This window comes from Falco biarmicus, chromosome 2 (assembly GCF_023638135.1).
Source record: "Falco biarmicus isolate bFalBia1 chromosome 2, bFalBia1.pri, whole genome shotgun sequence".
Lineage (NCBI taxonomy): Eukaryota > Metazoa > Chordata > Aves > Falconiformes > Falconidae > Falco > Falco biarmicus.
In genome coordinates, this window is record NC_079289.1 from 9,987,414 (window position 1) to 10,000,000 (window position 12,587).

General features: G+C 39.0%; 1 protein-coding gene across 1 annotated transcript in view; it reads right to left on the bottom strand.

The window, feature by feature from the left end:
- The window catches only part of LOC130144291 (metabotropic glutamate receptor 5-like), an 85,245-nt gene that overhangs the window by 63,862 nt on the left and 8,796 nt on the right, over positions 1–12,587 (bottom strand). Inside the window, exons 2-3 of the mRNA XM_056327722.1 lie at positions 11,809–12,587; positions 10,678–10,858 (exon numbers count right to left, since the gene is read on the bottom strand). The exon at positions 11,809–12,587 is cut by the window's right edge and continues 103 nt beyond it. Of these exons, the coding sequence (XP_056183697.1) occupies positions 10,678–10,858; positions 11,809–12,487 (860 nt within the window). The 5' untranslated portion in view covers positions 12,488–12,587. The remainder of the gene's footprint in view (positions 1–10,677; positions 10,859–11,808) is intronic.

Genomic DNA, 12,587 nt, shown 5'->3' on the forward strand with positions numbered 1-12,587 from the left:
TCCAATATTCTCAGGCCAAATTTTGTGGTTCTGCTCATTTACTTTGATTCCCACTCCAGCTGGGACCAGAGAAGTTGAATGGTGTTAGAGGAAGAGATAATACTGTGTTTCCAGCCCACAGAGACATAAGCAAACCAAATGGCAAAGGGTCTCATAGCATGGCTTAGTGTGATGCACATACCATCTCCTGCGGACGAAGAGGCTTCAGCATCGGCCTGACATAGGCATAAGCAACCATGCACAACTGAGAAGCTTCTCAGCACCTTGCCTCCTGGGTCAGCACCACTGACATGTCACTCCTCCCACAGAGGGGTGCCTGAAGGTACGGTCTCTCCCTGCCTGAACAGCCTGTGAACGGCTCGCATAGCAGAATCTGTCTGCATAAACTGTTGGTTGAATACACATGAATAATGCATAAAGCTGTAATAAAATCAGCTTGGGAGCAGGGAAAGAAAAGGGGCTATGTTAGTCTGGATGATTCAGACAGTTCTAGTTACCAGGCAGGAGGCCAGGGAGAGAGGGAGAGGGAGAAAGGTCGCACAACTGAAGAAAAACCCAAATAAGGGTTGGTGGAGGAAAAAAGAAATTGGTACATCTACAGGTCAAGTAACTGTCACTTTTTTAAAAAAGCTCTATAGCAGGATGTTGTTATAACTATAAAGCTTATACTCCTCGGCTAAATCTTAGGTAGCTTACCAGAAGGAACCACATTCCTAGCCTGTCCCAGTTGTTACGTAAGTCGGACTTCTATACAAAACCCATAATGCTGAGATCCCCGAATGCATGCTGTACCAGATGCTTCATTTTGAGCTACTTAAGCATGCTGACATTTATGTTTTTGCATAAATGCCTTTGGATTTGGGAAAAAAATATATAAATATCCCTCCACAGAAATCCTGTCTGAGTGAACGAAGCTTTGAGCCCCATATCCAGTAAGACATAGACCGTCTACATATCCCTGTCTTTTCAGTAGGCATGGAGATGCCAAAAATTGAAGTTGAATATCTAAATGTCCCGTACAGTGGATACAATGGAGAGACGCAAATCAGAGAAAGAGAGCAAGTGATCCAACTTTATCATTTTCATACCCCTTAAATTTGAGCTAGTCTCATACTTCCCCTTTAGGGAAAGAAATAGGTTACACAAATTGCCTGTCTTTTTGCATATGCATGAAAATAAGCAAGGTAACTTCACATCCCACTGTTGGAAGGAACAAATCAAAGCAGCCCTTTATATATATAACCATGACTGAAGGCATATGAGAAGCTTATATTGGAAAGGTAATATACACACTCTCATATTCGCATTTTGGGCACATATCCCAATCTTTTTGAAAGCTTCTGTTGATGTGAAAAGGACTTGAATCCTGGTTTTCTTTTTTTGTATGGTGAAGATGAAAGAAAAAGGAAGAACTACTTACCTATCGATTGAAAACTTAAGTTTGGTTCTACTCATAAAAACAAATGAGCAGCGTGTGCAGGTTTTTACTAATATTCCTCCCTGGACTTCTCCAGAACATTATGAGAAAATTCTTAATAGTCAGCATGGAAATAAGGAAGGCCCTGAACCTCATTGCTCGTCCTCCATCAACAGAAACTATAAGATCCCTGTCCAAACTTCTGGCTTTTTCTCCTTTTCTATGAGATCATAGGCATCTCCAATACTTTCTGCAAGCCAGAAACACCATCAGGAGCATGCCAGCATGCTCCCTGACCACTTGCTCATTCTGTTTGCAAAAATCATCTCTGAGGCAATCTGGTGGAGAGGGGGTGGATGGGACGTGGTGTTGGGTTCTTCAAGTGCAACAGATGCTTTGACCAAGCAGCCTATTTGAATTAACTGAGAATGAAGTTGGGTATGAAGATTGTTGAAACTGATGAAGGTAAAATAGAGGAAGAATTTCAGGCTATCTTTCACTTTCAAAGTTTTCCTGAAAATGAAAAAATGTCCTGTTTTTCACTAAATGCCAAATCTACAAACTGAAAAACTGTGATACTCAAGGCTTTAAGACAAAATAAATGTAGAATTGCTGAATAATGTATCTAGTTAGAATTAGATTTTTTTAAAAAATAAGAATCGAGACTTTAAAGTCTGAACTTCAGAAGGCATCTGGACTAAGTTTGGGTTTTCAGATGAAAGAACTTTAAAAATAGTGTGAAACTTTGATGGTCTTTATTTTAGCCAGCTCTCAATCTACATTGGTTAATAGCCACATAAATCAAAAGTTTCAGAAATTTCCAAATCAGTGCATTTTATCTTATTCAAACAATTATCTACCTGAAATTGATTGATAGTTTTATTTTGACTGAGGCGGGATAAGAGGAAAAAAAAACAGTTAAACCTAACTAGGGAGAAGAAGCAAGGAGTCAATGATATCAGAAAAAGATATAGTAGGAAGGGAAAAAAAGCCCACCAAACACTGAGGAAGGAGAGATAGTAAGCTAGATGGGCAGAAGATGAATTATGACAAGACAAAGGCAGATAACTGTAGAAGGGAAAAGTAAACTGCAAGTTTATAGGCCACCACTGTATCGGTTTGCTAATAAGGTAAGAAACAATGGCTTGTATGCTGATGTAGGGAAAAAAAAATTCTTGCCTGACTGCAAGTTGAAGAATTGGATGGAGTACCAATCCCTCTAAAAATGAGCAAAAAAAAGGCTACATGCGCTTAAAAAAAAGGATTTGACAAAACTGGAAAAGTTTATACAAAATCTAGAAGCTTAACTTAGTGTCTGGAAAACCCACTTTGCAGAAGCGATGGCAAAACTGAAGTCCTTTGGTTTAGCCAAAAGAAAGATTAGAAAAGGGTCTGGGAAGAGAAACTCTGAATACATATCAAGATCAAGGAGCTATAGGTTGAAGCAACACAAACATTTAATCTGAAGAACAGATAATTCATAGCCTGAAAAGACTACCCAATGGTGAAACCAACTCTATCTTTACATGAAGTCCTTCAGTGAAGGCGCTCTGTCTGTATCTTCATAAACAATACGGTTTAGCCTAAGCAGTAATTACCAAGAACTACTTAGCATTTTATTGCCTATCTTACATAGCAAAAGTAAGATATGGAGAGTAGACTTCTGTAATTTCAAATGAGGGAAAGGTGAACATGTTCTGTGACTCTGCCATGTTAGCTTGACTGTAGTTTATATATTCTTGCCTAAAGCTTTATGCACTCTAAAATAGCAATGCAGGACAACAGGTACACCTGCTGTAACTACCTTGATCACAAAAAACCTCTTAGCCCTCAGGTAATATAATTTTCTAGATCCTAGATAGGGGGTCCTCAAACTTTTTAAACAGGGGGCCGGTGCGCGGATGAAGTGGCAGGCAGTCATCTGCGGCTGCTTGGTTCCCCCCCAACCCCCATGGAGGGGGGGGGGGGGGGGGGGGGGGGCGAGGGGGTTCTGTAAATACCGGGGGCCAGACTGAGGACCCTGGGAGGCCGTATCCAGCCCATGGGCCATAGTTTGAGGACCCCTGTCCTAGATGCTGACCATAGTCCTCTCACTACAATTTTGCATGTTTCTTTTGGCAGTACTTCTATTCATTTCCCTCCTAATGGCTGTAACATCATCTAGGAAGTTAGAAGAAATCTATCTCAGGAAGAAAAGGTAAAAAAAAAAATAAAATATATAAAATCAAACCCTAGTTAAAGAAAATAACAGACTGAGAAACAGATAATTTTCCTCATCTTTCCACTGTTCTCAAGAGTTACGTTGGATTTTGGCCATGGGATTCATTCAGTGTGCTGGTTTACCATCCACCCCAGTTATTTTCTTTCCAACTGGTCTAGTACATATTGCACTTGAGCAATAGCCTTCCCCCACACATTGTTTGTCTGCCCTTTGACAATGTAATTGATTTTATATGAAAGCTTCCACTTATATCACCTGGATCATGTCTCTGGCCAGCCATGAATGCTACCAGACACTTCCAGGAAAAAAAATAAAATCAAACCCCTCAATCAGAGGAAGTCTTAACTGTGGTGTTTTGCATTTTATTTTTCCCACTCAGCATATTTAGAATGATGACTTACGTTAGTTTAAAAACGAGGCTGTAATTTATGGATGGGATTGTCTCAAAATTTGGTTGCCAAGGTAGATGGTAACTATTCTGTTAATAACCTTCCCAATCACTTCTTTCATGTGTACACATACAATATATTTATGTATAATACTCTGCATTACAGCATGGCATGCCTCCACATCATCAGAAGCCTGCAATCAGATTTTAGTAAGATGATTGCAATGTTATCCTCTTTCCAAATTAAATCAAAGGAAAGTCTATAATTTTTGATTCACCTCCAAGATCAGTTTCCTGCATGATCAAGAATCAGCTAGTCAGAACTGTCTTAGGGGAGACTGAGAAGTTTAAAAGATCCAGCACAGGCCTTTTGCCTTTCTTAGCTTTCAGGGAAATCACAAGTTAGCTCTTGTAAGCACAGGAAATTGCCCTCCATGTATGGACCAAGGTAAATATCTATTCTGTTCCTGAACTATACAGGAACTTTCCAATTTTGAAGCAACATTGATTTAATTCCTGCACTATTGAGCTACCTACCGCATGGTTTTGAGGCGTAAAGATACTGACAAGTGCAGGGCATCTTTCTTTTCCTTGTTTATGTAGGAAATTGAATTCTTTTGTCTGGTAAAGTCTTTTCATCCCTGGGGTAAACTTGCACTCTGGAAAGTGGGTTCTCATCATAGTCCTTCCAGTGACGTTGGATAGATTTTTTCTGTCTCACCATGTCCTGGCTCCCATCACAACAAGGCCCTGATCTCCCCTGAATTCTCTATAACAGGATCTATATCAAGGAATATGAAATAATGGTTTGAGTGGTTTTTTTTCTTGTACTAAAGTGTACTAACTGCACTTTTGACCTTTAAATCTATGAAAAATTACTTCACAGATCCATGATTTAAATTTCCTGTCACTAGGTAGCATGCATGGAAAAAGAAAGGTCTATGGTTTCAAGAATAATAAAGAAAAATATTACAACAGTTTTAGAAATACTACAAATCATCACAAAAAAAGAATGATCTGGTTCATCAGCCCCTGCTTAACTGTTGGATTAATGCCACACCAATATATCCAAAAATGTTTCATTTGTATACAGCATTGATGATATAGAAGACATGCCAAATAAAATGGAATGAGGGGAACCTTCCAGCTCTTCTCTGAGTAAAACACTTTTTATCAAAACTGTCAAAGAACATTAATATTTGTGCAAAAAAAATGTAAAGGTTGACAACTTTCTGAATAAAGTTTGCATTTGATTTATAAGGTTACCTTTCATCAACTCTTTTAATATAACCACAAGACAAGCAGTTTATTTTGACTGACTTCTGAATTTTATCATAGCTTTCATTCACTAAAAAGTGGTGTTGTCTTGGCTTTCAATTCTGACTTGGAGTAAAAAATACTTTAGGAACTTTTTTTTTTTTTTTAATTTGTTGTATGGAATATCTGTTTTCCAGTCAAGCCTATAGCATATATTCTTTCATCTCAAAGGCAAAATATCAACAAGGGACACAGAAAAGTGTACCACTGTCACTGCCCATGGTCATCTGATCACATGTATAAGGATTGTCTTTCATAAAACTCCACTGACCCAGAAGGCACTGTGCAGTGAATCCTTGTTTCCTGGAAGATTTCCCATCTCATCAACTTGATAGATCCCTCCCTGACTGAAGAGGTGCACCCCAGGGACAGGGACAGGAACTGTGCCATTTCCAGGCCTAAGGCAGAAGACAAATTTAAGATGAAACTGAAGGACGCTGGACTCCCACCATCTCTTCTCAATGAAGGCAAGTTTTGTGACACTGCAACTTTCATTGAGTAGCCATAGAGTCTAAGTGACAGAAAAAGTGACATTCAAACACTTAGCCCCTACGCAAATGTCCTGTTTTTAGCTAAGTCTACCTTATATCGTTCCTTTCAAAGTGATACTCTTTAAAACATTTTAGAATACTGCACCTCCTAGCTCACCTTCCCTTTGTCATCTGATGGTATTTCCCATAACAATCTTCACCCCCATTACACTCCAGAGTATACCCCTCATATTATATTTTTCCATCAGTCAAGATGCTTCACAGCGGGTACGTCTGGCCTGAGCCATCTGCCAGCAATGCCAAAGCGCTGTCTGGTCATCCAGTCACTGCAGAACAAAGTCAACATTAACTTGATGCTATTTCAGTTTTCTACCTCAGTATTCCCAGGTCATTGATAACTTTTGGTCACTTTTCACACTTGTGATGCTAGGATAAATATTTGAAATTGAGAAAAAGGGGCTGCTTCTTTTAGAGAGGCCAATAATCAATAAACATGAGCAAACACCTCAGCAAGGCAGGACTGGAATAGGGTTTTCCATTTCCTGTATTTTCTTTCAGATTAAAGGTATTTTTTATTTTTTCTACCAGATTAATGTGACTGAGAGCATATCAAATCGTAATCATCCTAATTTCAACATTTATGTTTGAAAGAGTTTAAAAGTCTCAAAAATTAAAAAATAAAAGTAATTTCAAAAATAAAAAATCCCAATTAATTATTTTGTCCAAGAGCAAAAATTAAACATTGCTGAAATAGAACATTCTCCAGTCTTTAGATAGGAAATTCTTCAATTTTCAGAAACAGATTTTTAGAAGTAAATTTTCTTTGAAATTGAAAATACCTTCATGGACTAGCAATGATGGTTTTTGGTACATTATTCCTATGTGGTATTTTTTTGCATATAAAGAATGAAAAAATATCATCTATGCTTAAAAAAAAAATCTAATTTTCAATTATATTATCTTGTGAAAAGCAAATATTATTTCTGACCGTGGTATAGTTTTTCAATCTTAAGTAGCAAAATCTAGAGCCTGAAAGAAAACTCTCCACAACATCATATAAGTACAATTTGTTCCAAGCAGCAGGTCAGCTTGTTGCAGCTCTTTCATTATTTCTTCATCATATTCTTGTAGACTACGAGTAATTTTCAATTTGCTTTTTACTTGGTAGCAAAGGATGAAGGCAAAAATAGTCTTGTTACCAGGCACCTTTGAACAAATATGAAAGGAAGTATGTGAAATAACCCTTATCTGCAAGAAAAACATATAATTCCGCTTTTGTTATGCTTGCCTGGGTACATCCTCAGAAAATTAATGTGAATGACCTCTTTATATGCACTTATGATAAATTAAAGTTGAGGAAAGTGGTATTAAACAGAAAGGGCTTTGAAGAAGAGTTTGATCTAATGTTTACATGCAGAGCTGTGTAAAGAAAATTGACAAAGTGGTTTCTTTCTTAAGTCTGTATTCAAAAGTAAATCACAGATTTTACATAATGGAGTGAAATTTATCCCTTGCCACCCCCAATAAATATGGCCTATTGTATTTCAGTTGTACCCCTGTGAAGTTCTTTTTTTCCAGCATATATCACCTCTTTGCTCCATTCGGAGTGGCAAAACAGACAGTTTCAATGGTAATGAAAATTGCCTTTCAAAATATTAATTCATTTGTCTCCAGGCAGATTTTAAGCACAGGCGACTCTCAGAGATTGACCTTGTTTGCATCTAGGAAGGCCTCATCCAAATGTCAGTCCAGTCAACGAGAGAGGATTGACTCCAAATGGGCTTCCAATGAGGCCTTCAAAATACAATGATAGGAGAAGAGAAAATTGTGTACATTTTTCTCTAATCTTTCAAAAAGACTAGGGAACGCTTTCATATGGGAAATGAGGTAAACAGACAGTTCTTCCTCTCTTGCATCAGACAGCCAGCTTCTCCCCAGCTTCCTGACCATTTCTGACCAGGTGTGATGTCCAGTGGTTAGGTGAGAAAAGGCCAAGACAAGACACCAGGTGTGCTTGAGCTGCATGGCCCATCTACAAGCCAGCCATCACCACCCAACATCCAAATACAGGCACAGATTTTCCTCTCTGCATCCTTCTGTGTCCATTAGTTTCCCTGGGGGTGGACAACAGTTACATGAGCTAAAAAGGATCCCTAATGTGCTCTGAGAAACTGGGGGACTAAACCAGGGGGCTACTCTCTGCTGAGCTACTTTGCCTCAGAAAGAGGCACAGGATGAGTTCTCAGCTCATTATTGACTTGCTATCTGTCTGTGAAGATGCTTTAAGAAGCGAAAGTTGGTTTAAGAGAAGTTTGTTTAAGCTCTGCTCCTATCACAGTGGTGGATAAAAAAAGATCTGTAAGATCAGCTGAAAGAATTGGATCAGTACACAAACTTCAAATAAAATGGTCCCCAGCACACCTTGCATGCCTGTTGTAGCAATCCATAAAGTTGAAGGCACTTGCCTCAGGCTTTAAGTGATAGGTCCTCTGTACAAGGAGTTTCCCGTCACAGTTTCCCTCTTTGCCTGCTCGCTCCTACCTCCCCGCCACACAGCGTCAACATGTTTGTTCACAGGACCATGGCATGACCTGGACTTCAGAACTGATGAGGCTTTTTTAAAAAGTTCCCTGATGGTGGGTGAAAAAGATTTATCTGAAAGCTTTATTTGTTTACAGTAGAGCCCCACAATTCATTAAATGTGAGGAAGAGTTGGAGAGTGGGGGAAGATAATGACGCCAGTGGCACATATAGTTCCTAACAGAGCCAAGCAAGGGGAGCTACAACCTAAGACTGCCTAACATGTGCAAAGATTTCTGATTGGCATATGTAAAGTACACTACAGTAAGCAGAGATGAGTGTTGCTTTATGAAGAACATTCTTCATTTGTTACTTATGTTTCCTATTAATTGGATTGCAGAAATTTCGTCCTTAAAATTACAGGAGCTCTACTGACAACAAAGCTTGCTGCCTTCCCATTCTTAGGAAAAAGATTTACTCTTAGTGGTACACCTGGAGTCATCACCTCGATTGATCTGTGACGCTAAATGTCAAAGGGGTAAAGCTTATGAGAACCTGTAAAAATGTTAGTGTATTTTAAATCTGGAAGTCTTGAATAAGGATTTAACAACAAAACTTCAGATCAGCCTCCCAAAATGTTAATCCACTGCAGACACAGATAATTAGTAAGTGCAGAAGGAAAGATTCAAATAAGAAGCTTTTTATTATGAAGCTAGTGACTTATGCCATGCTTTTCTTCTACTAGACCAAAAAGAGACGTTTAACTTCATCTGCTGATGGAACTACCAAAGCAATGAAATAACCAGGGTTTTTCTGCCTGTTCTCCCCATCCAGCTTTGAAAGAGAGGACCCTCCCTTTCCTTGGTAATCCTTCCCAGAAACCAAAGATCATATTTTGGAAGAGTCTGGCTAAGGCATGAAGAATGCTGAAGTAGATGAATGTAGATGGCCAGAATTACTGCAGGTGCTGAAAGAAGGCCCACTCTCAATGGCTGGGCAAGATCCTAAGTTGATAAAAATTGCAAGGAGTGGTATTCAACAATTTTTTTCTATTTTGAATATCTATGAATGTAGGGCACTGAGTAGTGGGGCATATTCAGTATGTTTAAAATGAAATATAATTTTAAAATATAGATTTTTTCTACTCAATTCCTTTTCTTTAGCATTCATCTATAGGGGGTTTTTTATAGTATGTTTTTAAAAATCTTCCTATTATTGGAAGGAATAACATCTGCCATAACCTCTGGAAAGTGCCCAGAACATCAGACATTGTCAAGTTTCAAAGCAGTACCTTGACCACTCTGAATCTTTCTATTGCGTTATAAGAAAATACTTGTGTGATGTTATTTAACTGGAGAGCATATTCATCATCACGACCAAACTATGCAAATAGACGATAGGATCATAAGGTTCCCAAACCCCAAGTTTAATGTTCATTCACTAATGTCCAGAGTTATATTGCTCTAAATACGCTATGAGTGATATGCGGCCTCAGGCATTAAGAATGTGGCACCTCTATTGTCCTCTTTAATACCAGCAGAAGTAGGCACATGTTGTGACAGATATATCATTCATCATTCCTCCTTCCCACTCAGTTCTGCTGTCATTTAATACTCTTGTCTTGCCCATAGCAGCTATCTCCAGCTTCAACCCTTGTGTCCTTATTCCTTTCTCTCCAATGCACAGTGCAAAGCTCCTCTGCCACCAGACTAACGTGCCATATGTTACCATCTGCTCCAAACAGTGTCCACGGGAAGCAGTAAAAGTAAGTATTCTCACTCTGTGAGGAATCGGATCTTGATACAAGCTTGAAAATTCCCACACTGAATATATAAGCATCTGCTATCAATAAGCAGAGGTGTAAAAGTTGTTCATAGCAAAAATTAGACAAGTCATCAAAAGTAGTCAGGATATAAAATCCTATGCTAATGTAATGCATCAGTGGCATTATTTTTGACTATGATGTTATTCATACTTATTTGTGAAGCAAAGGCTGCACACCAAGCCATGCCAAAGGCATCAGCTGGCACACAATACCTTCACTACATGATGTGCTGTAGAGTGATTTATACACTGCTATACTAAACTGCTAATATATTCATGCATCCCCATACAAAAGAGGCTGCAGTTATTTACCGGATTTCATTATCATGACGGAAACATGATTGCAACAATCTGCATGCAAGTTCTTATTTATTTTTAATACTGCAGATCAAGCTCTCTACGTATCTGTAGGAGGAAAAAGATCTCTACATACTAGCATGGGACCAGCATCTCCCAAAAAAGGGCTTTGAATAGTATAAAGTCTGCCAGAGAAGCATACTCAGTGTGTGGGAAGGACAATCTGCTTTCTATTGGTTGTAATAAAGCCAGCAGCATCTGCTGCTGTTCAGCAACATCGTCACCACTACTCAGTCTCTTAATAACATTTTTCATTCCCAGATCGTATTTTGAGCCTTCCATTCGGCATTTGTTTGTTTGAGCAGAGGCGACCAGGTGAGATCCTAAAATTCATCACAGAATGTAATTCCAGAAACTTATTAAGTGGTGGTGTCATTAGAAAGGGACTGGTGAAATCTCATCTTAAGGCAGTATAAAATTCCAGTCACTTATAGCAAGATGAACCAATTCAACTCTGTCAATACAAGGAATAACCAAATCAGGTAAGCTTTTCCATAGCATTTCCCTTCAATCACATACTCTTCTGAACACTGGGTAAAAAGCTTAAGCTCTAACTCAAATTAATAAAAAGAGAAAAACAATTTAGCACATGGTTCTGATTTTCTGGACATCTGATGGAGCATACATATGTGAATAAGATTTGAGGAGACTTCTCTTGCTCACTCCTGAAACCAACGGCCAGATGCAGAGCAAGAAGTGGGTGCAATACTCCATGGAGTACTGTAAAAGTGACAGAAGCAGTTCTGGTCTCGAGGAGCTGGGACAACTTGCATTCAAATAGTAGTCAGAATTACATGTTTTCTAGTATTTGTGCCTCTGTGGCTCAGATATTAAGCAGGAACACGTTCTGACTCAGCCACAGTTTCAAATGATGATTTAGCTCTCTTCTGCACTAGGAAGACCAGATGCTTTCTCATTAGCCATTGGTACTAATATAGTCAAAATGATTCTTCTACATAAATACACTGATTGGTAGATAAAGAAAAATAAATGCCAACTAAATTAAATTAAGATCTCTTAGGAGACTACAGAGTAAGCACGTTTACCAAGAAGTGGCCCTAGAGCACACAATTTTCTATTTCAAACTTTGTTTTCAGCCATTATCAACATGATGCTACTACAGCCCCATAGGCAATGTGAAGTTATTATTAAGTCTATACTGTTGACAACTGACTAGCAAAAAATCAACAACATCAAACTGTCATCACGTATCTATTAGACCACATCAAAGTAGTTTGAGGGCTTTCTTATATGGAAAAAAATAACCTCTTACCTTCAGTATGTACAGCTGAAACATAGGTCCAGTTATAGCGCTTTACAATGTCCACCATTGCCCGTGCTTGCTGGGCATCAGATGGCACCACTCTCATAAAATACTTGAACAGAGTTTTGTCACTTAGGTCCATGCTTGTGGCAGAGTAAGCAATCTGAGGTATATTGAAAAGCTGCAACAAGTTCTGGACTTGGATAGCAACTGAGCTAGAGCCAGGTCCAATGACACCAACAATGGGTTTCTTGGAGCGGAAAGATGATGATGATCCATCCACACATCGCACCATCCCTTCCTCTTCTTCTGATGAAATAAGAGAGTCCCTTATAAACTCGATGCTCTGCTCCAGAGCCACAGCAGAATGCCAGCAGGAGTCCCTTATTTCACATCCTAGCGTTATATTTGGCAACAGTGTAGGGTCCAAATTAATTCTGTCAAGGGTATGTAGCATCGCCTCCACTCTCTGAATGCCATACTGCTCTCTTACCTCTCCACATTTCCTCTCATGAACCTTGTCAACAGTTGGTTGATGGTGGACAGAGAACAGAGCTCCAATGATAATATCACCAGGCATGTGTGCAACCACCCTTCTCTCATTGGCCTGTGCTGAAACCAGAATTCCAAAGTTCCCACAGACATCTTCCTTCAATAACAGGATTGCAAGGAACAGAAAAAGGACCATTTTAGGAAATGGTTTAGGCTGGTAGAGACAACATGATGGAACAAAATCGGAGAGCTGGTGAAAAGCAGTTATCGAATCTCTTGGATAGAAGGAGCACTAT